Source organism: Sminthopsis crassicaudata, chromosome 2 (genome assembly GCF_048593235.1).
Source record: "Sminthopsis crassicaudata isolate SCR6 chromosome 2, ASM4859323v1, whole genome shotgun sequence".
Lineage (NCBI taxonomy): Eukaryota > Metazoa > Chordata > Mammalia > Dasyuromorphia > Dasyuridae > Sminthopsis > Sminthopsis crassicaudata.
Genome location: NC_133618.1, coordinates 653,767,695 through 653,795,645, shown reverse-complemented (window position 1 = coordinate 653,795,645; position 27,951 = coordinate 653,767,695). Strand labels below are relative to the sequence as shown.

Sequence of the window (27,951 nt, the reverse complement as noted above, 5' to 3'; positions counted from 1 at the left end):
CATATATATTACCTTCTGCAGCTGTAATGACCCATTTTTCTGGGTCTCTTAGACCCAGATAGACTATTAAAATTAATCATTATTTTAAAAGTTGTTTTGGTTTTTGGGTTTGTAGTTTGTTGTTCTCATTGTTGGGCTTACTTTGCTTTATATCAGTTCATATACATTTTTCCAATTTTTTTTACTTCCTCATATTTGTCACTTATTATAGTGAAATAATATTCTATTATATCCATCTACCATAGCATATTCAGGAGTTCCCTTTAATTAGTATCCAAAGTTTTCACTCTTTTTTTCTCCACAAAAAAAGACTAAAAATATCCCAGTCTATATGGGATTATCCTGTGTTTGATCTTCTTCAGCCTCTTAGTGGTGTCACTAGGCCAAAAGGAGGAAATAATTCATAAAGTCATTGTTTGAGAGGATAAAATTAACTGGAGCTAGATCTCTAATAAACTGTTGGGTCCATCCTCTTAAGTCCAACCTTGGCTAATAAAGGAAAAATTTTCATAGCAAAAAAAAATATTTCTAGCAACTTTTTTGTGATAGCAAAGAAACAAATGGGTGTCCATCATTGGGGAATGGTAACAAATTATATTGCATGTATGAAATTTTATGCTGTAAGATTTGAAGGGATAATTTCAGAATGAAAGCAACAACTGGGAATACTTTATGGGTTGATGAAGACTAAACTGAAAAGAACCAGGAGAACAATTTGTATTCTAACATCAGTGTTAGAAAAATGACCAAGTTTGGAAGAATTAAAAACTGTTATTTGCAATAATGAACCATGACTCCAGAAGACTTATAATAAAGTAGGCTACCCATACTGAGGCCAATATTTTTGGTGGTTCATATGTCTTTTTCTTTGATGTTCTCACATCAGGCACCATTTACATGTACATTTACCCTTAGTACATGTGATGACCACTTCTGTCTGCCTCAGTGATAGATACAGTTTGTAAGAGTTACACATATTATTTTCCTATCTAAGAATGTAAATAGTTTAACCTATATACATATATATATATATATACATACATATATATATATATATATATATATATATATATATATATATTTCCCCTATTTACCTTTTTATGGTTCTCTTGAGTCCTGTGTTTGTAGATTAAATTTTCTGTTTAGTTCTGGTTTTTTCAATAGAAATGATTGAAAGTCTCTTACTTTATTGAAGCTCCATTGCCTCCCTAAAAGATGATGCTGGGTAGTTAATTATTGTTTGTAATCCCAGATCCTTTGCCTTCTGGAATACGATGGTGTTACAGGCCCTCTGATCCTTTATTGTAGAAGCTGCCAGATCCTGGGGAGTCTTGATATTTGAATTGTTTTTGTCTGGCAGCTTGCAGTATTTTTTCCTTGAGATTATAGTTTTAGACTTTTGCAATAACATTTCTTGAGATTTTCCTTGTGGGATCTCTTTTCAGAGGTGAGCTTTGGATTCATGTTGAATTCCTACTTAGATGTTAAAGCCCAATTCAAACTCACTTTTTCCATGAGATAATCCCTGAACTACTGAGTAATAAACATTCCTTCCAATAATACTTTCTCATTGAGCTCGATGCTCTTTCAATGAATATTTCCTACTCTGTTTCTAGAATATTGGAGCAATTTTCTTTAATGACCTCTTGTAGAATGCTATCCAGATACTTTTTTCAGTCATGGCCTTCAGGTAGGTCAATAATTTTTAAATTGTCTCTTCTGGATCTATTTCCAGGTCAGCTGTTTTGCCATTGAAGTATTTCACATTTTCTCCCATTTTTTTCATTCTTTTTTAGTGTATTTGACTGATTCTTACTGAATCACAAAGTCATTAGCTTCCAATTGTCCTGTTTTAGTTTTTAATGTGTGATTTTCTTCAGTTAGCTTTTGTATCTCTTTTTCTATTTAGTTTATCCTACTGTTTAAGGAGTTGTTTTCTTCAGACAATTTTTTCCTTTCCTTTCCAAACTGTTGACTCTCACATGCTTACCTCTTATTTCTTTTCTCATTTTTCCTGCTACCTGTCTTATTTGCCTTTTATAATCTTTTATGAACATTTCCAAGAAGACTCTTTGGACTTGAGAGACTAATGTATCTCACTCTTTGAAATTTCTTCTGTGAACATTCCATCCTCCTCTGAATTTATGTTTTGGTCTGCCCTGTCACCACCCTAATAGCTTTCTATGTTCAAAAATCTTTTCTGTTTCTTTCTTTTCCTTTTTTTTTTTTTAAACTTTTAAGATGGAGCTCTGCTCCTTAGGTAAAGGTGGCATTGTCCCAAGTGTCTTGTGCAGCTTGCAGGCTGCCCCCCCACCTTGATTTGCTCCTCTACTGAGCCAGGACTGAGGGTATTAGTTGCTGATTTTTTGTGATGAAAACCCTTTTTTAATGGCTTTCCCAGAGTTTGTCTGACCTGGGCTGAACACCCTTTTTACCCACAGTGAGATTGAACTTTTTTGAAGTTTTTCAGTACATCTTGAGGTGGAGAGAGGTTTCATTCCATCAGATTTTCTTTCTCTGAGACAGGAAGAAAGAAAGGGAGAATGAATAATACTGGAAATTTTTGAAGAGTGAAGGAGGGAGGTTTAGTTGGCTCTCCTGAGAGAGTTTCAATCTTATCAAAAATTGTTGGAGTTACAGGTGTGAATGTGGGTGGGGACTTCTATTTATTCTCTTCAGTCTGCCATCCAGTCAGAAGGCTTGGGTCCTACTATGAAATAATAGCTGTAGGTCTCATTTTCCTCATTCTTCGGATGAGGAAATTAAATTACTAAGTTCTTTGCAGATCTAACTTCTTATGAATTCTGATTGTTATTTCCTTATCTTTACTTTTTTTTCTATCTTCACTTCTTTCTCCTTCCCTTCTTCTTTTTCTCACTTTTTTTTCTCTTCTTTCATCCTCTCCTTTCCTTTTCTCTCTTTCTTTTTCCCTTTTTTCTTCTCCCCCTCTTTTTCTCTGTCTCTGCCTTGTCTCCCTGCCACCCACCATGATTCTGAGTTTTCCTTATAATAGCATTATTTTAAACTCTGTCCTCTTGTTGATCACCAACAGAGAACAGATCAGGGTTCTGTCCAGTATCTGCAGCCACTCAATCAAAACAGAATGGGAAAGGACACCCAGACTTCTGGGTTCTGTTTGGGGGCTCCCTCCATTTCCCCACCCAGCCAGAGTAGTAAAAGTTGTGGCTTACAGAACCCAGTGTGCATTCTTCAGCTAATCTAAAATCTCAGCTTTGAAGATCAGAAGAAAGCAAAGGTCATGACCTAGAGATCAAAGTAACAGAAGCCACCACCATAATTGCCAGTTCCTTCTCTTGTCCAGGCTCTGGATCTGTCCTGTGGGTGTATTTTTTGCATGGAAGACTTCAAACAGTTGTTAGGGAACTGCTAGGGAAATCATCTGGTCTTTGCCAGGCAATCATTAATGTAGTAGGTGAGCTCACCTATTCTCATTAGAGTGAGATAATTGTAATCTGTGTCTGCATCTGGAGCTATTCAGGTTGGAGCACTTGCTCATTATTCTTTGGCCCTCCTCTATTTTCTCAAATTCATTTATTTGGGCTGCATAGGGAAATAGGCATGAGCAGAAACAAGTATCCAGTTATATTCTAAATATGTATTATGGACATGCAGAATCATGTAATCTCCCTTTGAAAGGGATTCCTTTGGAGAGTGACTTATCCAATGTCTTCCTTTTACAGATTAGGAAACTGAGTCACAGAGAGGGATCAGCCAGGTTATTTCTATGGCAGAACCAACCTTGAATCCAGATCCTCACTCCCATTTCTGTGCTTCTGGACCATAAAGTGGCCATCACTGACTCTTCAGTACAAAGGTGTGGCCCTAGAGGGACAGAGAATTAAAAAACTGGAGAAAAGAAACCCCTGCCAAAAAAAAAAAAAATGCCCTTCTAAGTCAGTTCCCTATTCCCCCGGGGGCCTGGAAAATCAGCATCATTGGCCGCTTGCCTACAGAGCCCTGGGCCATTGCTGAGGAGAAATCCAAAGGCAGTAGGGAAGGTTAATGAAACGCATCTCATGATCTATGGTGTGTTCATCTTTTCCATGACTTTGAAGCATGATGGTGTGTGGCCAATTCCTCAGTGGGTGGGAGCAAAAGGCAACATCATTTCTCTCAGGTCTGTTTTGGAAAATGCCAGAGTATCAGGGTTGGGGCAATGAACCCAGGATTTGGGGGTAGGAAGGCCCTTAGTTGTGCTCCTGCATGGCTGATGACCTCTTTTCTATTGCCTTTATTCAACCCGTCCCTTGTCCATTACTGTCACATAAAGAGAACATTCTAGGAAAACAGTGAGGAAAAAAAGCAGGGAGAGAAGGTGAAAGAAAGAGAGAGAGACATAGAAAGGAAGAGAGAGACAGAGACAGAAACAGAAACAGTGACAAAGACAGAGAGACAGAGAAAGGAAGAGAGAGAGAGAGAAACAGAAAGAGCAATAGAGAGACAGAGAAGAAGAGGGAGAGAGGAGGAAGAGAAGGAGAGAGGAGAGAGAAAAAGAGAGAGACGGTGATAGGAAGAGGAGAAAATGGAAAAGCACAAAGGAAAGAAAAAAACACAAAAGAAATAGATGAAGAAAAGGAAATAAAGTAAAGCTGAAAAAAGAGGGAAAAGGAAAGAAAAGGGAAGGAGAAAAAGAGGAAGAATAGGAGAGAGAACAAGAAAGGAAGTCAAGAGATTTGATTTCATTTGCTGCTTTTAGGAGGGGATAAGCACCCAAGAAGAGATACAGGGATCTTTTAAACACCTTTCTAGAATTCCTGCTGCTCTTCCTTGTACTCTCCACCCTTGCCAATAGTGTTCTTTTACCTGACAACAAAGACTGGGGTCTCTCATATGTCTGTAACAGAGGACCTGGGGATAAGCTCAGATTGCACCTGTCTAACCCCTGAACCCACGAGAAGTCCCTTTGGTGCTCAGATGTGGAAATGTAGATGGATTTCTTTTCATTAAGCCTGGCCCCAGCTTAACAAGCAGTTTTATAAATCTGGAGCTATCTCAGGGTGTCCCGGGATTTATAGATGGGGGCTCCTGCCATAAAGTGCTTTATGATGGCTGCCTTCTGTGTTATTAGTAGCTGTCTCTTCCTTCAACCACTGCTGTTTGATAATAGTCTTAAAACACCCAGAATTACTTACCTGCAAGCCACATTCCCGATAGCCCCCGTTGACAGTCTGAATAAGTTTACTGCCCTTTTGTTGTACTTTACCTTCAAAACAAACTGATTGAACCATCAATAGCTCCTGAAAGCTGACAGAGGCATGTCATCTGGGCTAACCCCTGTGATAGCAGGTTATCTGGGAGAGTTAACCTTCGTGCATTGTTAACTGAAATGTTTTATGTACTATGCAACTTTGGGATGGTGCTGTGATAACCCCAGTAACTAAGTAATACATCACAGTAAAGAGATTTGGGTGCCACAAATAACCCGGGATTAAATTTACAAGGGTTGAATTGATATTGTAAAAGCTTTCATTCTGGGGCTTCAGTAATCCCTCCTTGTATTTTTATGGCAGACCAGCCTCACAGACAGGATTGAAGCTTTTGGCTTTTGACACCCTGACACAGCCCAGCACTAAGGAAAACAGATTTCCTAAATCCAGAGAGGAGAGATTCAAACAAGGTAGAGCTCCCCGACTGGGAATTTGTCCTCCAGTCACTGAAGCAGGCTCTGGCCTGAAAGGCGCTGCTGTGATATCATGAGAAAGAAGGTTTCTCCTCATCATTTCCATCAGTTCCAGGATACCGTTAGCAGATGGCATCTTCCCACAGGGCAAGCAGAGTTACCAAAATTGGCTCTCAGTTCTAACTTTCCCCATCTTCCATCCACTTTCGGCCCCCCTTCCCAGGGTGCAGAAATTTTGTGTTAGTTTCCTCCTCTTTGTACCTCCTTATGCTAGAGCTGGGGTTCTTGACCTGGAGTGGGGGGAGTCAGTGAATTTGAATCAGGAGAAAATTACATTTTTATTTTCATTAACTCTAACTGGAATTTATATTCCCTTCAAATATTTAAAAATAAAACTACAAATAGCCCATAGATTTTTGACTGCCAAAACAACAACAAAAAAGGTTCAGAACCCCTATTCTAGAGGTCAGTACAGAAAACCCAATTTCATATTAAAAATAATTGTATTTGCCTTGTAGGTAATTATAAAAGAATACATTAAGACAATGAATGTCTCAACCCAAAAAAGTACATTTCTAATGATGTATGTTAGAAACTTTGGGACAGTTTGTTTCCTACTTTGCTTTCCCTACTTTATTTATGCTTCTAGGCTTTGGAATTAAAATAATTAAGATTAGGATGTTGATGGATACAAGCCTGGCTCTGTGAAGGGGTCATTTACTCTTTCTGAGTCTCCATTTCCCCATAAAGGAATTGAGCTAGATCTTGAAAAATCCCTTCCAGACTTACATATTATTAAGTAGACATCAACCATCTTCATTCTAAACTTCCTTAAAAGGCAGCAAGAAAACACGCCCTCTTACCCCTGGCTACCCTCCCTACTGTTCACCCCCAATCACCACCATTTCTTTCTCTCCTTTGATTTCAGGGCTGGGATCCAAAATCTGCTTATGTGACAATGCTCTCTCTGTCTGTTGTCACCTTGGTTCCTGCCAGCCTTGTGAAGGCATCTTTCATTTCATCATTAAACATTTGCTGATTTTCTAATATGGATGTTTTCTTCACCTGAATATTCATCTTTTCCCACCCTACACTTAGTGGGTGTCTTTACTCCCTTTGCCCATCACTCCTGACATAGCGTTTCCGTCTGTACATGTCTTTATTTGAAAGAATCTGTTGTCATTGGGGTTTTGCTGCCTGTAATAGAAGACGGAACTTTTCCTCTACTGACAAGAGGCCGGTGGGACTCATGGGATCAGTGATGGGAGGGACATTTGGGGAATTTGGGCAAGACCTTGGGTTACAATTGAGTCTGAAATAGGACTGAGCAGTGGGAAAAAACTAATTTAGAGGAAAAACAGAGAAAGAAGAGAATGTGAAAAGGAAAAAAGTTTGGAACAGTGTATTTGTGATACAAAGAAGGAGGAATTATGAGATATAGAGGGAAAAGCAAAGGGATCATCAATTTAGAGCTGCCAGGAACCTTAGAGATCATATTATATCTTTCTCAGTTTAGAGATTAAAAACAAACAAAAAACAACACCCCCCACAAAAACTGAGCCCCAGAGAAATTATATAATTTGCCTCAGATCACAGAGATAGAGAGTAACTGGTTTTGAATTTAGCTCCTCTTGACTCCCAGGCCAGAGCTCTTTCTACTGCATGACATTAGAATCTCTATAAGAAAGATAGAAAGTCTAAGGAATTTCTGTGCATTTTGACCTCAAAAAATAAATAGTTTTGCAGTGAAGGCAAAATACCATGCAAGTTATCTCTTTTTCAGTGAACAGTAATCTCTAGCTTTGAGGTTATCTTTACTTTGGCCTATAGCTCTGACAATTCAGTTGCACAAACATTTATTAAATGCCGAAAGCCCGTTTCATTATGTGAGACCACCAGGGCCAGTGAAATGAGCTTATTATCTCCTCTTTTTTCCCTTTCCTCTCCTTTCTTCTCTTCTCCTCTCCTTTTTTCTCCTCTCCTCTCCTTTTCTCTCCTCTCCCCTCCTCTCCTATCCCTTCTCCTCTCCTCTTTTTTCTTTTCTTTTCCTTTCTTTCCCTTCCTTTTCTTTTCCTTTCTTTCCCTTCCTTTTCTTTTCCTTTCTTTTCTTCTTTCTTTTCCTTTTTCCTCTCCTCTCCTTTTCCCTCCTTCCCTTTTCTTTCCTCCCTTTCCATTTCCCTTTTCCTTTCCCTCCCTTTCCTTTCCCTTTCCTTTCCCCTTCAACAGGGTAGAGAAGTTTGAGTAAGAACCCTCCCTCTTTTACTACAGAGCAGCACCTTCCTTGCAGTTGATGAACTTGGAATCTTTTGGCGTAGAGAGGAATAGCCAGTATGTATCAGAGGGGAAGAATTTGAAACTAGGCTTTCCTCATTCCATGGCCCAGTCAGCTCTTTTAATGATTTTTTCTAAGGAATCCTTGCTGTTTGGAAAGATAACTCCTATAAATTAAAGGTGTATATGTGGAGATGCGCTTAGACTCCCTGAAGCATGTGCCATCCATTTTTTGCTTATCCCATTTCTAGATGCAACAAGAGAGGATGAATAGACGACATATTAATATACTGTTAAAGGAGGCCCAACCATTCTGGAAAATGATTTAGAACTATGTCCCCCCAAATTATCAAATTATGTGTCCCCTTTTGACCTAGCAATATATCTCTTAGGTTTGTGTCTCAAAGAGATCAAAGAAAGAAGAAAAGAATATATAATATATACACACACATATGTGTATATTTATATAATATATCATATGTATGAGAAAATATTCATAGCAACTATTTTGTAATGGCAAAAACAAGTAATCATCTGTTTGGGGAATGGGTGAACAAATTATATGAATGTAATAAAAATTCTGTTATGTCATAAGAAATGATAAAAAAAGATGATTTCACACCACACTGGGAAGGCTTATATGAACTGATGCAAAGTGAATTGAGCAGAACTAGGAGAGTAATTTATATCATAACAACCTTGTGAAGAGAAACCACTTGGAACATTTTAAGAACTGCTTAATGCAGTGCTCTTACCATGATTCCCACCTCTTGACAGAGAGGGGAGTTCTCAAGATAAAGAAAGACATTTCTAATCAAAATTGATTTGTTTTGCTTTATTTGTTACAAAGGTTTGATTTTTTCCTGCTTCTTTCTTTTCTCTTTTTTTGTTTTCCAGCTGAAGGGTGGGTGGCAGAGAAGGAGAAAAAAAAAAAGTTTTTTTTTTTAATTGAAAAAAGGAAAGGGAGAAAGCTATGTAAAAAAGGAGATAGTGATTAGTTAAATTTCAGTCAAACTGAACAACTTGCTATTTTGTACTGATGTGTTTCCCATTCATATATCTTCATGTCTTATTTCATGTCATCCCCAGCAAGCTTAGCTCATCTCTACTACAGAAAATTGACTCTCTTCCCTTACCTTTACTATCTGCCTGCTGAAATCCTTCCTTTCCTTCAGGACTGAACTGTGGTGCAACTTTTTATATGAAACCTTCTTTGATCCCCTTGGAGTTCTCACAGCACTATGTTTGAACTCCTTCTTTATAATTTTCATGATCCTAATTTTAGTTTTGTTATTAGTTGTTCGAATGTCTAATCATCCTTTTTAGACTATAATATCTGTGAGGGGCTATAACTTATTTCATCTCTGTATCCACCAATCTAATATAGCGCTATGTAGATAATAGTCTTATTAACTGCTTTTTTTTTTTTTTTTGTATTTAAATAAATCAAATTTACTACCTAGTGGCTAAACCATTTATGAAGAGGTTAGATGCCTTAAATTCTTTTTGTTTTCCCATGGAAGTCTGTGGTTTCTTGTTGCTTTTTTTCCCTTTTCTCCATACTACTCAATTTATTCAACTGATGAATATTTATTGAGTGCCTACTATGTACTAAATTGTTCATTAAATTAAATTACTAGAGCTCTAGGAATGCCATGGTTTCTGATATTTGCTTACCTGGTCTGTAGGAGATACTATGGAGGACTGAAAATAAGGCATGGATGGCTTCTGTCATCATGGACATTATAGCCTATCCGAGGAGACAAGATGAGCATATGGATCAATTAGAGAGTAATTGAATGGTAAACTCTATGGTACTGACTTTGAGTGAAGGAAAAGTTTAGGAACACTGGGCTAGAGTGGTCAGAAAATGTCTTTCACATCAGATGTGATATCCAGATTGGATCTTGGTGTATGGAAAAGGTTTGAGAAGGCAGGAGAGCATCAAAGTCAGCTCATTTCCCTTTTGATCTGAGTGTCTGTATCTCTTTCCTTCATTCATCAGTGTTGCTATAATTGCTGATATGATTGAGTATGTTGGGATAGTGAAGGTTTTTTGAAATGTGTGTGTTTTGAGAGAGAGACATACAAAGACACACAGAGAGAGACAAAGATGGAAAGACAGAGAGAGATTCAGGGGGGCAAGGGAGGGAGGGAAGGAGAAAGGAAGAAGAAGGGAGAGAGAGGGAGAGACAGAAAGGCAGAGATAGAAATAGACACAGACAGAAAGAGATACATACACACAGAGAGGAAACACACAGAGACAGAGATGAGTTAGAGAGAGAGAGATAAAGAGACAGAGACAGAGATGAGACAAAAATAGAAAGACAGAAACAGAGAGAGAGAGAGAAGAAGGGAGGGAGGTAAAGAAGAAGGGAGGGAGGGAGAGCAGATGCTAAATTATCAATCACCTCTCTCCCACAAGGGGAACTCTGGTAATGTTTCCAGTTGCCAGATCTATCACATAACTTGTTGGCTACTTAGCAGAGAACATTTGTACTCCCATTTTGGTCATCATACTAGATGCTATGTACCCTCATTTAAAATGAAGAGAATATGGTATTTTATGGAATAACATTGACTCTAGAATCCAAAATAAGAGTAATGTTTGTTCTTCTTTTTCACAATGAGCCAGATCATTTCTGTTAGAACAAACACAGGTAAATTATTAGTTATCTAAAATTCATCACTGTAAATATTCTTTTTGCTGATGGAAATTGCAACTACCCTACTGGGCCTTAGTAGAACATTTTCATGGGTTGCTATGGCCAGAGAAATTCACCATCTGGTGACTATATGTAGTGGTGAACTTTTCTAAAAATAACAAGACTTGTCAATAGATCACATGCATTGGAATTGTTCTGTGCCTCTTTGGAGATGTAGTGTGCTATAGAGAAAAGAGTTTTGACCTCAGAAAGCCCCTGAATTTGAATCCTACCTTTGACCATGGCTGGGTAACCATGGATAAATTTGTCTCTCTGGGTCTCCTCTTTATTTATAAAATTCATACTTGTAATGTCTGTCATACAGGGTTGTTATTGAATTTGCATGAGATAATATTTTGAAAATCTTAAAGAATTACATGTCAACTATTTTTATTATTATTGGTGTTTGTAGACCCAGCTGGAGATTACCATAGTTGACCCAGAGTCATTGCCCTACCATCCTGAGGCATCTATACAGACTTGAGGAGGGGGATTAGCCAAAAAGGATTGAAGTTTGGATCCTTGAGCATTTTGCTTACTATTATTAATAACAACAATGATAGCTATAGCACCTTAAAATGTTTTTCATATCTTATCTCATCTCAGATTCACACAGATTGTGAGATTGGGGATACTTTTATCCCAATTTTACAGATGAAGAAATTGAGACTGAGAAAGCTTGTGACATACATGCTCTGCAACATAGCTCTGCACATCCCCAGATTATTGCTCACAGTATTCCTTTCTGATGGTCCTACCAGATGAATGTAGGACTCCTGGTAAAATTATAGAACTTGAGTTCTTAACTTAGCATTTGGCAGCAAGTGACAGCACAAATAAAAGGATAAGAGATTTAGAGATAGAAGAAATTTACAGATATGGAGATTGAGAACCAGGAAGACTTTAAATAACTTATCTGGTGTCAAGTTATTGGTAACAGAATTTGAATCTAGATCCTCATATGGTATAGTGGGAAAAAAGCACCAGTATTAGGATCAGGAAATGTTGGTTTAAATTCTTATTCTAACTGGCATGAGCTGTGACCATGGAGACATCAGTTTCTTTATCTAAATAATGGGTATAGTTCTATTAGACAATCTACTTCATGGAGTTAAAGTAAATACTACAAATTGTACAAGGCTATGTAAATGTAATAACTTATTTTTATAGCTGGGACCAGGTTGATTTCTTGTAATAAGATTGGTGAGACCTGGAAATGGGAAATGACCCTGGATAAAGCAGGCTCTTTATCAGTGTTTTATGAGAGAAGGATTTTTATTTTTTATTTATTTTTTTTTTTTAGTGAGGGAAGGGGGAATTAAGGTGAGTGGGAGAATTCTAGGCTAATTTTCCAAAATGGAGCATGAAGTGACAACAGAAAGCGTATTCCTCCATGAGCTGCTCAGCCCTGTGTGTGTTTGTGCATGTGCACACACTTTGGTTTTGTAGTTGCATATATGTAAAATATATCCGTGTGTGTGTAAACAGAAGTCACATGAATGTATGAAAGGTAGTCATTTACCCAGCGTGTGGATATTATTAGGACCACTTTTCACGAAAGGTTTCCCCGGCAAGTAATTGTGCATTTTGTTAACTTTTGTGCACACAAGAAGCAACAAAAGCCTGAGCTATCTCCTGGAGAATCGTGGGGGCTAGCTGGAGAAGGATGTCTCACCTAGCTTCCCCAGGTAACCTCTGGTCCTTCTGTTCTAGATGCTTTGTCCTGCACAAGCTGCCCAACCTGAAGTTTCTGGATGCAAAGAAAGTCACAAAGTGGGAGCGCGAGGAAGCCTTGGTGAGAGGGGAATTCATGAAAGTGGTGAAGCCCAAGGTAAGTCATGTTCCCCCAGCCTTGACCTGAGGCAGGTGAGATTTCAGTCTCACGCCCTGAGCCCTGGGCAATGTGGTTAGCTATGAGTCTCGATCAGCTGGAAGAGGGACATCACATTGGGTCACAAGGGCTCTTCCTTCTGTGTTGACCTGGAAGGTGATAGGAAAATATGGTGGAATGTCACCATTGCTGATGCATATAATTGGTAAATGACCTAAGTCTAAAGAACCTGGCAGCTCTCACTCAGGAGGTGGTCTCATCTGGAAGGCCAGCAGAGACACAGTTTTGAGAGCTCCAGTGAGCTTCATTTTTTACTTTGGATCTGGAGTGTGCTTTTTCCAGGAAGTAGGAGTTTTTGGCTCTGGAAAGAAGATGGGGGAAAGACATTGCCTTCTGCTCTCTCTCTGGGGTGGTTAGGATTTTACTGGTGCCTCGAGAATGGGACCCCTCTGTACCAATGTCATTAGAGGAGCCAAGAGAATGATTTTCCTCTGTCCAGAGGTTAAGGCACAGCAGCTTTTCTCGGAGATAGTACTAGAAGAGAAGGCAATTTTTTCTGACAATTTTTCCCCTGGCTTGTATGTGCTACCCACATGTGGCTCTTCAGAGTATACATGGATGGCATTTATTGACCTTTTCTTTACCAGCTGACTCAGAATGAGACAGAGAAATTTAATGTGGTGTCATCTTAATGACGATACAGATGAGACAGGGGAGAGTTGGCTCTATGTCTAGAATTCATATATAGGAAGATTTCTAAAAGACAGGATGGATGATGGAGATCTGACTGTGGTTTAAGTATAATAAACTACAGAGTCAGGGGGACGGAGTTGATGGCCCCAGTTAATATCCATTCCTGCCCTGATGCTTTGCAACATGAGCCTAGTTGCCTCTAGTAAGTTCAAGTATATTGAAATGGACTTTGGTTGAGAGAGCTAGCATAAATGCTTATATAATAATACTTAATAAATATTTGTTGATGGATGCATTAAAAAGAGCAATGGCCTTGTAGCCAGGACGACCTGCCTTGAATATTTAAAAGCTAAGTGATCATGGACAAAACACTTAATCTCTCTGAACCTCAGTTTCCTCATCAGTAAAATGACGAGCAATAAATGTCAGTGGCCTTTCAGATTTTTTACTCAAGGGGAAAAATGAGATAATATTTGTGAAATGCTGCATAACCCTAAAAGTGCTGTATAAATGCAATCCATGTTCATTTTAAGAATCCAAGTAGTCCTGTTTGTAGTTGATTTTTATCTCCCTATTTGTAATTATAATCAAAGGCAGAAAACTTTCTTTTTGAGGTCGTATTTTCTCTTCAAATCTCTCAGGCTTAACTTATCTGGAATTTTTGTTTCTGTTGGATAAAAACACTAAGTATAAAGAAAATGTACACTAGAGGTTGTGTGTGTATTTGTGTGCATGATACTGCCAGATCAATGCATTGTTACCTGTATGATTTTAGCATATACTGTTAATTCAGATCAAATCACTTTATAAATATGAATTTATATTCACATATTATAAATATAAAAATATTCACACTTGTTCTCACCATGACACCGGTTTGACATATTGTTTACTGGTTCCTTCATTTATCTCAGCTTTTATAATTCTTACAAATAAAATTATTTAATTCTTAGCCTCTTTTGTGAAAAGATTCTGGAGACAAGCTGACATCAAGAACCTTAGCAAAGAAGAGAGTGAAACACATTGTGTTTCTGCCTTTGTAGTCATGCTGTTGTTTCTCTCTCTCTCTCTCTCTCTCTCTCTCTCTCTCTCTCTCTGTCTCTCTCTCTGTCTCTCTCTGTCTCTCTGTCTCTCTGTAGCTCTCTCTCTCTCTCTCTCTCTCTCTCTCTCTGTAGCTCTCTCTCTGTCTCTCTCTGTCTCTCTCTGTCTCTCTCTGTCTCTCTGTCTGTCTCTCTGTCTCTCTCTGTCTCTCTGTCTCTCTGTAGCTCTCTCTCTCTCTCTCTCTCTCTCTCTGTAGCTCTCTCTCTGTCTCTCTCTGTCTCTCTCTGTCTCTCTCTGTCTCTCTGTCTGTCTCTCTGTCTGTCTCTCTGTCTGTCTCTGTCTCTCTGTCTCTCTGTAGCTCTCTCTCTCTCTCTCTCTCTCTCTCTCTCTCTCTCTCTCTCTCTCTCTCTCTCTCTCTCTCTCTCTCTCTCTCTCTCTCTCTCTCTCTCTCTCTCCTTCACTTAAACACCTTTTAAAAAGGTAAAAAGATCAATATTCCTCTGGCTCTGAGTTAATGCTGACATGTAAAGATCTTCATTTTCACTTGCAAACTTGAGGGGGATCCTGGAAGAAAAGGGAACTGCTCTCTAAAGGATGACAAGAACAGTTTTTGTTTGTTTGTTTGTTTTTTGGTGTGGACAAAACAGCTTTTCTAGAAGCTCCAGGATCTCCAGTGAAACAGCTCTCCAGAGTTACCAATTAGCCTCTAATCAGTCACAGAATTAGCCTGTCTGAATGAGGAGCTCTAACATCCCAGACTAACTGCATATGGCTTGAGCTGCTCATTAATTCTTTAAAGGTGAGGGTGGGGGAGGAAGAATAGCCTACAAAGCTGGAGCCTTTTAACTTTGGAAACTCAGCCCAAAGATTAGTGTTTTGTGGATTCTAAGCCCAGAGAGAGTGACCTTAGAGATCATCTCATATGACCTCACCTGTTTTAATATATGTGGAAACTGAAGTTGAGCTAGAAAGGGACTTTCCCAATGTCACCCACCTAGCCAGGATGACAAATCTAGCTTTTTCCTGGAGATGTTTCCAGGCTTTTGATTACATATTAGACCTTTAGCTCTCACTAGAACTGATATTACGTTTCTTTTGTTCTTTTATGTGATATGAGGAGGTACTTTAATTTGGGATAAGAAAAGCTGAAGATCCAAGTGAATTAGCAAATAGGATTAAAAGAACTCCTGGGGACTATTTTTTTTTTTTTTTTTTTTTGCCATGGTTTGCCTTATGCACAACTATGTGACTGTTTCTGGCTATGAAACAACACGGAGACACAGACACTCCTAGAGAATATGGTACCACCAGGGCAGCATAGGGTGGGTACCAACATATCCCGGGGCCATCTATTACTATTTGTTTTTTCTTTCCTACCAGGGGAAGGAAGGGATGGAATTGGAAGATTATGTGGTTATGTGAGTGGTCACCTGGAGCATAGACAGAGAGCAGGCTTCCAGAGAGTCTGGAAGAACTGTTTCCAAGTCTTGCCTTTGACATATTCCAGCTTTAGAGTCATGAATGAGTCATTTAACTTCAGTGTGGCAGATAACTCTTTAAAACTAATACTGTATTTAGAGAGCTGCATCTGTGGAGGGGACTTCCCATGCTGGGAGTTCTCTCTACACCAGTGAAATTGTATGCTTTGACCTCAATCTTCTGGGATTGGAGCAGAAAGATCTGAGTTTGAATCCAGTTTTAAAAATTTCCAAACTGTATGAGGTTATACAAGTTACTTAATTTCTCTTTGCCATAGTTTTCTCAATTGTTAAATGCGGATAATAATAGCACCTACTTCACAGAGTTGTTTTGGAGTTCAGTAAGATAATATTTAGCAAAAAAAATGGTGACTACATAAATGTTTATTCCCTTTTCTTCCTCTTTGCTCCTCTTCCCCCAAAAGTGGGTGTGACATGTAATTGAATGTTCACAAGGTATGTGTATTCTTAGAGTAGTTTTATAAAAATAGAGCAATTTCCAGGGAATGTACTGAGCACTCTGAGTAAAGGCCTATTTTTCATAACAAAATCAGAATTTGCAGTTGGCTTCTGTCCCTTCTGAGGCAAGGGAGGCATGTTATGCTTATTCAGCAGAAAGTGCTGATGAATGATCAAAAAGGCTATGATTTGGGGAGCTGTTTTCATTTTATTTGTGACATAAAATATTTGGGAGAGTGGAAAATAACCTCTCCAATTGAAGCCCTCAACATAAAAGGCATAGGTACGGGACTGTCTGAGCATCCTTGATCTACTCAAAGAGTCCCAAACCCCTTCTCCCAAATTCAGGAATTGATAAATTCCCCTGGGTCATAAAGATTTGGTTTGGTATCAGTCATGGGCTAATGTTTTGTTTTTTTTTTTTCTGTCCTCCTTTTCTCTTTTCTTCTTTTGTTCTTAAGATGATGAATTTTTTGCCCATTTCTGATTTTTTTTTTTTTTTTTAAGTTTAAAGTGCCTAGTTCTATGTGAGCTTTGGTTGTTCTATGGAAAAATTCCTACCATTCATGGTAGACCAGTAGCTAATGTGACAATGGACTCTTCCTTTCCTCTGGTGTTTGAGATAGAAAATGGAACAGCCAGCTTCTATCACTGAATTTTAAGGAAAATATTTTCCTTTGTCAAAATATTGCTCAATGTACTATGCTCAGCATTAGGGCAAAGTGGGCAGAGTAGACTGGGATGAGAACTTAGAGTCCTGGATAGAAGACTACTCCTGTGATCTCAGCCTCCTGGTAGAAGGAGAGATCAAAGTGGAGTGGGCGTTTAGGACAGAGTGCATAGCTCACGATCACCCTTCAAGTCAGGCCAACAGCTCCAGAACAGACCATCAGAATTGCTTAATTATGTACTGGCTTTGTAATTATTCATCTCCTCTTGTGCAAAAAGCACACTTGTCATTTTGGAGGGGATATAATTATTTAAACCTGAAAACCCTATTTATCATGAAATATAGATGAGGTTTCTCTACAAACTCTTTAATCTACGGGTATTTCTAGATGGAGGAGTCCAAAGCCATGAGGTGGCTGGGAAAGAGTGAAAGAACAGTGACTTATTTTACACTAGAGAGGTGTGCATGTGTTTCCGTATTTATGGGTTTGTATATGTGTCTTTGGGTATCATAGCACAGGTAAGTTTGAGTAGAACTACATTGTGTTGGGGAGATCTGGGTCAAAGTGCTGGCTGTGACCCATAGTGGCTATTTGGGAAATACAGTGTATTTGGGGAAATGAGTTCACATTCCTGAAACCTACTTTCCTCATTTTTAAAATGGAGACGAGGCTATTGCTACTATCTCACTATTTTATGTTGAGGAGAATCACTTAGCAGATCTTTAAGTCCTTTTGGCATGTATATTATAATTTTTGTTTCTGTTTGGTCATTTCAGTTGTATCTGGGACTTTGTGACCCCAAAGATACTGGGTTTGCCATTTCCTTCTCCAGCTTATTTTATAGATGAGGAAGCTAAGGCAAACGATTAAGTGAATCTTCCTGATTCCATGTCCAGTGCTCTGTTGCAGCAATTATTACTTAACATTGCCCTATAATCATTAACTAGAACTAGAAGAGACTATAAAGATCATCAAATATAGTATCTTCATTTTATGGCTGAAGAAATTGAGTTTCAGACATTTGAAATGGCTTGGGTACTGCAAGTAATAAGTAGCAGAAATAGGATTTGAACACAGATCTTTTGTGATTGGGTTCAAACTAAAACTCTTTTTACTGTACCATGTTCTAATATGCTCTTTTTAAAAAATGCTGGGTCAACTTTTCATGTACCCATTTAAAAATGCAAGAATAGGTACCAAATACAAAACTGGCAAGATTGCACTGGTGGAAGACTCCAAGAAAGAAAGGGAATAACTGTTGCATGGAGGCCAGAATCTTTAGCCTACTATTGCAAAACCAGCTTCAGTGAACTGGGAAAGCAAGGGCACAAATATAGGCTAGCATTTGGAACTGAGAGTACAAAGGATAGTAGAGACCATTGTTGGAAGCCAGGATGAAAGTAGTAGCCCTATTAGCCTTTAGCAAGATCCTTTAGTACTTATTCCAGTAGCTGAGACATCTCTTTCTTGTTGTGCTGAGAGACAAATGGATTAATTGGGAGTAAGATTAGTGCTTTCTTTGAGATGTACAGAGGAATAAGTAACAGTGATTTGTAAATGGCTTCTAGGAACATTAATAATTTAATCCTATGTTATTGCTTATTATGCTTTTTCATTAGCTATCTTATCATTGAATTTGTATTCATCTGGTTTGGTTTTGGAAAGAAACATTGAAGGGGGCTCATGGCCAATGAGTTTAAATAACCTCCCAAAAGATAGGTACTTGAGGAAATCTAAGAAGTGGGAGAGGGGGTGGACCCTGGGGCTACACTTAGAAAATGGAAAGAATGGTTAATGGAAAAGGGCTAAGTACCTACTGAAGAAACTTTAGTCTCTTATCAACTATATGATTTTGATCCTGACCATACTTGGATAAAAATTTAACAAACTTACACACTTTTAGCTATTTGATGTCCTTTTTGGACTCTGTACAGGCATTACACCCACTCAATAGAATGCCAAAAACAAAACAAAACAAAACAAACAAACAAAAAAAAAACCCAGACATTCTTTTTTGTTCCTGTTTTACTGAGTTTACTAGTTAGGATAAAATAGAAAAAAAACTTAGAATATGGTTAGAGGGAAACAAAGCTACATTTTATGTCAGATTGAGTTTCATGTGATAAGAATAATTGATTTTATTTATCTTTCTGTCTCAACATTTCATATCCCTTGCACAGTCTTTGGCACATAGCAGGTGCTTAATTTTTTTCAACTGCAAATAAGTCAATCTTTTTAAATATCTGTTACAAAAAGTCTGTGTCATTCATCATCAGATGATACTCACATGGCTTTTTAAAAATCCCAGACGCACATATCTGGCATTAAGCCCATCTATTATACAAAAATCTAGATTTTCAGGGGGGAAAAAACGATTGATTAACAGTTGAATGGACCCTTTGGCAAGGTTTGATGAAACCTATGAAGCCCTTCTGAAAATAATGTTTTTAAATGCATAAAATACATAATAGTATAAAGGTAAACAATTTTATTAAAATCATTCTCAAAGTATTTTCTAAAAAGTTCACAGATTGGAGAAATGAAATATAAGTAGTGTTATCAAGCAATATCCCTAAATACAAGCAATAAATACCACTGTAGTGGAAGAGACTTGAGAGAGATATTGAACATCTTTAAATATACCTTATTCATATGAATAACAAGATATAGAACAATATATTTTCTCTAGTTTTCATTAACTTTGTTTTCCAGAAGTGTATTCCCAAGTCCTCCATGCACAATCACAACATAACCACAGTCAACAATCTGTTGAGAAAGAAATGTTTAAAAATGAAAGACTTCTGTGATTGTGGAAATGAGGGATTTTGGAGTAGCAATTCAGGACAAAGTCATTATTACCACTGAAAATTACAGAATACTTATCCTAAAGAGCTTGAACTGAGTAACTAATATGGAATATGCAAAATTATGTTAGAACTATACAAAAATGGAAAAAATTAAGCCCTTCTGATATACTGAACTAGATGTGACCAATGGCTAAAACTGTACATCAAATATTGACTATCATTCATAGACTGACAAAGGACAATTCATCATAAGTATAGGCCTTGAAATATTAGTAAGAATTCGATCACTACACTATGCTGGGTATAGAATGTTATTCCAATACAAACTATAACCCAAAATCTTTTAGATATTACATTTATTCATAAAACAAAAAGCCTACCATCAACAAACTCAAAGACAACTTTTTTTTAGTAGATATTGACATTCAAGATATTCATGATCTTCAAAATATATGGAATGAAAATATTTCAAAATGTCTAAGGGACTTAATAGCATAATTCCAAACCATATAGAAACAGGATAAGATACATGCCATCTCTTTTGTCCTATGTACAATCGTAATTAAAGCAAGAGATATTTCAGTGAGCCTATGGAGCAGGAGTTGGAAACCTATAACTCATGAGTCAAATCTGATTCATAACTTGTTTTTGTATGGCCCTGAGCTAAGAATAACCTAGTTTATAAGTCATACAAAAACAGGTGGCAAACCAGATTTGGCCTGTGGGCCATAGTTTACTAACTCCTGCTATAAAGGATGAGCTTACATTCTAATACTATTATACAACTCCAAAAAGCAATTTTGTTCAATTACAGATTTAACTACAAAAAAGTTATTTTCTCTACCTGTGCAAGAAAAATCTTATACATATTAAATATATGTGTGATTGTATATAAAAAGGGATGGAAACTTGTCTCAGAATGATTGCAATGTGAAGTTTATTAAATTATTTCATATTATGATTTTAAAAACCACAATTAGATAATGCTTTATATACAACATGCACTTTGATCCTCAGAATAACCTATGAGGTAGCATAAAACCTCTGGTAGAAGCTGAGTGGCAATGTTTGTGAGTCATTTTCATAATGAGATATGGAATATAAGTAATGGTATATTCATTTTATAGATAAAAAGACTGAAGCTTATAAAGAAATTGGCTAGATTCTCATGGCTAGTAAATGGCACATCCTCAAAATTGAAACCTAATTTTTTTACTTCAATCCCAGTGCTTGTTCAATCATATCATTTTGGCTTCCATTTTTATTTTCTAGCTTGTGAAATTAACAAGCAGGTTGTGAGATTTCTATTAAATGATAGCAATCATTCATTTCATTCATTCAGCATATCTTTAGCACCTACTGTATGAGAGGCACTGTAATGGGATTGGTCCATGATGGCGCATTATGAAAAAATCTTTATGAAACTACAAATGCCAGTTAATTACCTAGATATGTGGCTTTGTGTAGCTAAGGGAAAATGGTATTTTGCTTCATTTTTCAGTTGTCATAGAGAACTTTGGAGTCAGGTAGATATATCATGGAAGGATGTAAATCATGTTCAGAATCTATTCCCAGTCATTTTATAGCTGATATTGAAGAAGAAAGAAGATTTAGATTTCCTTTGACAAATAGAGATTAAGTGAATAGTGATAATGCAGGTGTTGAAAAATCTATATCCCTTTTTCAGCTTTACTTTTGTTCTTATATTTCCTTGCACACTTACAAAGGAACTTCAATTATTGGTTTTCTTTTTTTAGTATCCTAATTATGCCTAATAATACATTGAATTTCATGTTGTAGGAGAAATGTTATCAAAAAGTTTCTCATTTTGCTTCTTTTTGTAGTGAATCTATATATCTTGAGAATGGATCACTTCATCAAAATAAAGAATAGGGTTGTCTCTTTTTTTTCTTTTGAGAGGTTGGGTTCAAGCTTCTCTTTGGATGGTAGTAGGGGTGTGGGGTATGAAGTCACTTCTCTATGGTATGCCTGGAGAATAAGCATAACAATTTATTGAAAAAAATCATGAAGCAGAATGAAATAATTTATCTAAAGCACTTTACTTTGAAGGTTTCTTCAAGGCCCATATAAATGTAAACTGAACAAACCATGCCCTAAGGTCCCTTTCAGCTCTAAAATTATGATCTTATTTGATTTAACACAATAAATTATTTTAATAGAGTGACAGCATGTCATGGTGGATAGATTCCTGAACTTGGAGTCAAGAAAAAGTGCTTCATGTCCTGCTTCAGATGCTTAATAATTGCATGATCCTAAACAAGTCACTTAAGCTCTCAATGCCTCAGTTTTTTCATTTGTAAAATGAAAGGTTTAAATTTTAATGTCCTCTAAGAGCTCTTACATTTTTATTATTTATGAGTCAATGATCCCAAGTATGTTAATACATAATCTGACTTGGTTTGGGCTTGATGAGTTTTGCTGTTGATAATAGCAGTGGCGATGATGATGATAATGATCTAAAGTTACCAAAAAGAGAGATAAAAGTTCTTATTCTACCACCTTGTTCTGAATATGTCCCCCAAAGAACAGAATAGCTCAGAAAATCTTCCAGAAAGTACTAAGAAAAGAAAATGAAGCTCGAGCCTGAGAAGGAATGGGATCTAGAACTGACTCCCTCCCCCCAGTGGTTTAGGACAAAATAAGTTATAATAGCTTTAAAGGATGCATCAATATATATCATCTTATGAGGAGCCCTATTGAACAATTGGTCATTTGCATTTAAAAGATTCCCTTAATATATACTTATAGAGTAGATCATGAAGCCCTCTGGTTTCAGTATTCTAGCTCTTGAAGACTCAAGGTTATATAGATTTAATGGTTCTTAACTAGACCATGAAAAGTTTCAAAATAGGCATTCACGCGAGAGTAATGGTCACGATGGGTCCTAATGGCTTCTTGTGGTAGTAACCTTATATTATCACCATTTGGTTTTCCTCGGTCACTGTAGCAGAGGGTTTGATGGGATTTTAATTTCACAATTTAAAAAAATCTACTTCTGGGAAAGGAGGTGAACATAAAATCAGTTAGCTAAGAAAATGGAAAAAGAAGGAACCAAGCTGAGGTGGTGGTGATATGTAGTTGTATTAGGCAAGGATAAATTTGATTTACAGCTTTCATTGTGGGGAAATTCAAAACTGATAGAACAACAGGATCTCACACATATGGCTTAGCCTGGCTTCTGGCCATAGAGTGAACTCACTTCCCAGCTGGGAGAGCCTTGATGAGTATCGGATGGCATGTAATTAAAAAACATTTTTTTTAAATGTTTTTTTCTCCATCTTGTTGGGGTTTAAACAAGGTGATTTTGTGTGAATCACTAGATGGGAAGTATATATTAGAAATAGAAGGACCTCCCCAACTAAGCCATCCAAGGAATGGAAGCCAAAGAGCCAAATATTGAGTCACATTTGAAGGGAGACTCACTGGTAATATCTATATCTCTACTCCTTTAACTGACCTTATTCTGTTTTTTCCAACCTCTGAATTATTTAATGCTTAGCAGGGTCTTTTTTCCAGGAGAGCAGGAGCCATCTTGGAAGCAATAAGATGGAATAAGTTGAGGTCAAGTGTTTTAGACAGTCATTGGGCATTTTGACCTCTTATAAAAAAGAGAAGGTTCAGAATAATGAAGAGGCTAGTTGGAGAGCTATTTCAATAGGTATTCACATGGATTCCACACTGTTGGGGAAAATGGTGTGATGCATTGATCTAAATCAGAATTCTATTATATATTATCACACTAGCATTATTTTGTTATTCAGAATTCTCCCAGCTAAGGAAGACTAATAAAATAAAGAAGATGTGTGTTATTCTGATGTACCTATTTTTGTTACCCTCTCCCTTCATGGTATGAAGATAGTTGGAAAAAAAAAGAAAAAAAATCTAAATTCCATAATGAAGGTAAGTAACACAAGGAATAATTCTTGATTCTTATCATGTGAATGGTCTCGGTTGTTCTAAGTTCCCATCAACACATGTTCAAGCCAACTTTCGTTCTTCCTGATCACATCAATCTCAATAAAGATTTATTGAGATGAAAATCTCACTCATTTGTCTTAATGAATTCAACCTAAATATTTGTGATTCTGGAACATACACAGACCCGAGCAAAGTTAGGGACTATGTGTCATCTACTCACTCTGTCAATGGGCTTTAACTTATAAGATTTCCTAAGAATAAAGATAGGATTGATCTCTATGTGTATATTTATTTTGTAGTTAAAGTTTATAAATGTGAATATATACATACCTTGATTACATTTTTGGATGCTGGGCATATGGTAGCATGTGTTGGTTCCCTTCATCCCAGTGCCAAGAGAAGCTTTACAGTGTTTGTAGGACTGTAGTACATACACACATACCTATGTTGCTCCAAACATAGAATGTTTCTCTAAAATAAGATCTCTTTAAAAGGAAAATGCATATGACTCACAAGCTGAGACTGAATGTGTTTACGTGGAACTGTGAACTCATCAATGGGAGTCTTCTTTCCATGGGTGCAGAATACAACTTGTTCATCTAAGACTTATACTTTGCCTACCATAAAATTCTTTAGAATGGACCCACTCAGTCAATTAATCAATCAGCAATTATTAAGTACTAGCTGTTTTCCAGATGCGAAGATAAGCTGGATATACAAAACAAAGCAGTTACTATTCTCCTTGAGATTCCATCATAGCCGGGGATAATACACATTCATAGAGGTATTGTATGTATACACACATAGTCACTGGAGAAAACAGGAAAGCTTTCTTGGAGAAAATGGTCATTGGATTAGGTCTTGGGCAGTTAGATGGCATAGTATTAAGAAATCTGGACCTGCACCTGAGTTCAAATGGTATTGGAGGGAGGGGAGAATGGAATATAACAAGTACTATTCTAAGGAGTTTGCAAATACTCTCTCATTTGATCCTCAGAACAATTCTAGGAGGTAGATGCAATTTTAATATTGTGGAAACTGAGTCAAGCAGAAGTTAAGTGGTCTAGTCCACAACAAGGATCTGAATCTGTATTTGAACCAGTCTTTCTATTTCCAAGCTCAATACTCTATCCACTGTTCCATCTAGATATGTAGTATAGTGGGTAGAAGCAAATTAGATATTTTTAAAGCACTGTGCAAATCTTAAAGTACCATGTAAATGCCATTATAATTATTAGTCATTATTGGAACACTGGAATTCCAAGAAGCCGTGGCAAGAAGGAAGTATATTCCAAACATGGGGACCAGTTGATACAAAGACATGGACATGGAAGAGAATTTGTTGTATATTTGGATCAGTGAATTGTCCAGCATAGCTGGAATTTAGAGAGCAAGGAAGTAAATGAAGTGTGAGAAGGAATGGAAAGATAGGAAAGGGATAAATTGTGAAAAAAAAAATTAAATATCAAGAGTCAATTGGTTAGTGAGTATTAATTAAACTTGGAATTAATTAAAATGTGGAAGGCATTATGCTAAGTACTTAGTATACAAAAAAAAAAGGGAATAAAAAAATAGGGTTTTTGCGGTAAAGGAGTTTGCATTATTGGGTCATGCAACATGCAAACAACTAGGTTCATCCGATGTAAATGAGAGGTCATCTAAGAGAGTAAAACACTAGTCAGGAGATGAGGAGATCGTGTCCTATCTGACACTGGGAAAAGCCTCCTGAAAAAGGTGAGATTTGAACTGTGTGAAGAAATCAAGGAATTTGGAAATCTGAGAAATGTGGGAAGAACATCTCAGATCTTGGAGGCAAACGAGGAATAGTCATAGGATTGGAGGATGGCCAGTATCACTGACTTGGAAAGTGTGTGGAGGGGGGGCAAAGAGTAAAAATCCTGCAAAGGTAAGAAGGGGCAATGGTGTGAAGGGCTTTCAGGACCAAATAAAGAATTTTATTTTTGATAGATGGTTAGAGGGACCCATTTGGAATTTATTGAGTAGGAGAATTATACAATCATACTCAAGATCTTCCTCTAGGTAACATCATACTATTACAATGGTAGCATATGGCCTTTCTATCTATTTTTCCTTCTCTAGTTGAGTGACTAGCCGACTTCCTTTTATGGTCATATATCTTTATAATGTTATCTTTTTATGCTACACTGAGTGAAGAATGCCTATTGTCCAGAAAAGAGACTTTTAATCATTTTTTGTTCTGTGTATCCCTTTGGCAGTCAATCTGACAAAGCCTACAGGCAGGGCCCTTTTCAGAATAATGTTTTCAAGCACATAAAATAAAAGACATAGAATTATAAAAGAAACCAATTATATTGAAACAAAATTATTAGAAGAGATGTTTTTAAAAATTCATGGACCCCAGATTAAAAAGCCTTGTTCCAAAAGACGATGTGTTGCTGTACAGACAGCCCAGTGGATAGTCCATCAGTACAGTCTTTGAATAAATAACTACACACTTTAGAGGGACAATATGCTGGACATTGAATAGCAGAACAATAACAGGATGAACTGAATTTGGGAAATTGTTTCGTGCTTTCAATGTCATCAAGTAATGCAAAAGCAGTGCTAAAACAAAATTGCATCATTCTTTTACATCCATATTATTCAGGTGCTATTATATGGCAGTGAATCTTTGGGACCATAACCATCAAAAAATCAAAAGTGGGGGTCACCCAGAGGGCATTGGAAAGATTCATGGTGGGTGTACCCAGGCGACAGCCTATTACCAAGGATAAATACACTGGAAAATAATCATATATATTAAAATATATTTACTGTAAAAATCATTTATGTTTCTCTCAATTAAAATTAAATTTCATTCTTGCCATCTTCCCTCCCTTTTTCTTTGTTGTTACTTTTCCCCTCTTACTGAGTGTGACTGCAGATCACATGCATATTTTTGTATGTGGAGATTTTGTTGAGATCTACAGCTGTGAAGTTATCAGACTTCTACAAACTCTACTTATCTTCCAGAAAACCAGAATGAACTCTTTGGATATGAGAATAGGAAAGGTAAGAATAAAGAAATAAACTGAGCCAAGATAAATTAGAAAAGTGCAGACAAATAACTGTTAAAAACTGTCCTTTGGTATATAGAAAGTACTTTGAATCTAGAGTATGTTTGAAGATGACAATCCTTCCTATGTGGAAGTTACCCAGATCCCCACAATTAAATTAAATTATCTTCCCCCTCTACCACCCATCTTCTCAGTATTGTATAAAGAGAACGAAGATAATCCCTGTGATGGGAGGTAGGGAAGATCCTTAATATCCTCTTCCATCTTATTGCTTGCTGTTCTATCCAGAGCTATCCAAAGTGGCAGAATGACCATGGTCTTTTGAGTGTTGGCTAAATCCATGGCTCTTGAGTTTTCACATCCCTCTGCTTCGAATGATATGAGAATCAGTTAATTATCAAGCATTTATTAAGTACTATAGATGTGTGAGGCACTGTGATGAGCAACAGTTTTATTTTAAAAATCACAAAAATGTGATGTCCGATTATCTCCAGAAACTGCTGATCGCTCTCTGGGAGGAGATCTGCTGTCTCAACTCAATCTCCCAGCCAGACTCTTCTTCTTGTAGAGAGCCGCCAACTCTGACCTAGAGTAGTCTCCTCTTCCTCCAGAGTGCTGCCAACTCTGGCCCAGAGTAGACTCACTCTCGGGGCCCAATGTCTTCTTTTATCCTCGCAGAGATTGTAGTGAGAACTCAATGGGGCTTGTGAGAAAATACTTCAACCAATGAACTTGCTCCTTTTAAAGGGGCATGTGAGAACTCAGGGGCTTAAAGGCTTCTTTAACTCAGGCTTCTTAAAGGTACAAACTTCTTTTAAACATGTAAACTCTACCTCAGAAGATCAAAGGTGTGAACTCCAAGCCAGAGAACTGTCCAGACAACCTGAGTTCTCACCTTGTAATCCTAATAGTCCCTCATCTCAAGAAGCTCACATTCCTTAGACTGTGAGACAGACAACATGCAAACAATTATAAATATTAGGACTTCATATGTGCAAATAGAAGAGAATCTTAGGAATGGGAAAGTTTTTGTTCAGGAGGTGGGCTTTAAGCCAAGTCTTAAAGGAAGTCAGGAAAGGCAAGAGGTAATTGAGAGGAGAAGAGCATTAGGGCAGTCCCAACATGGTGAGAAGCCAGTGAAAAGTCACATTCAAGCAATGGAAAGAAGGCTGCCACTGCTGGAGAACAGTTAGTCAAGCAGCATTTATTAAGCCAAGCCCCTACTATGTGCCAGGAACTGTGAAGGGGAATAAGTTATAAAAAGACTAAAAGAATAAGAAAAACCCAGGCTGTGAAGGGGTTTAAAGGTCAAATGGGATTTTATATTTATTCCTGGAGGAGCAGAGAATCAGGGTGGCAACCCTGCTCGACTTCCCC

At 37.4% G+C, this 27,951-nt stretch overlaps 1 protein-coding gene across 1 annotated transcript in view; it reads left to right on the top strand.

Moving 5' to 3' along the window:
• The window catches only part of LRMDA (leucine rich melanocyte differentiation associated), a 1,299,052-nt gene that overhangs the window by 720,195 nt on the left and 550,906 nt on the right, over positions 1-27,951 (top strand). Inside the window, exon 5 of the mRNA XM_074296748.1 lies at positions 12,331-12,448. Coding sequence (XP_074152849.1) covers positions 12,331-12,448 — 118 coding nt within the window. The remainder of the gene's footprint in view (positions 1-12,330; positions 12,449-27,951) is intronic.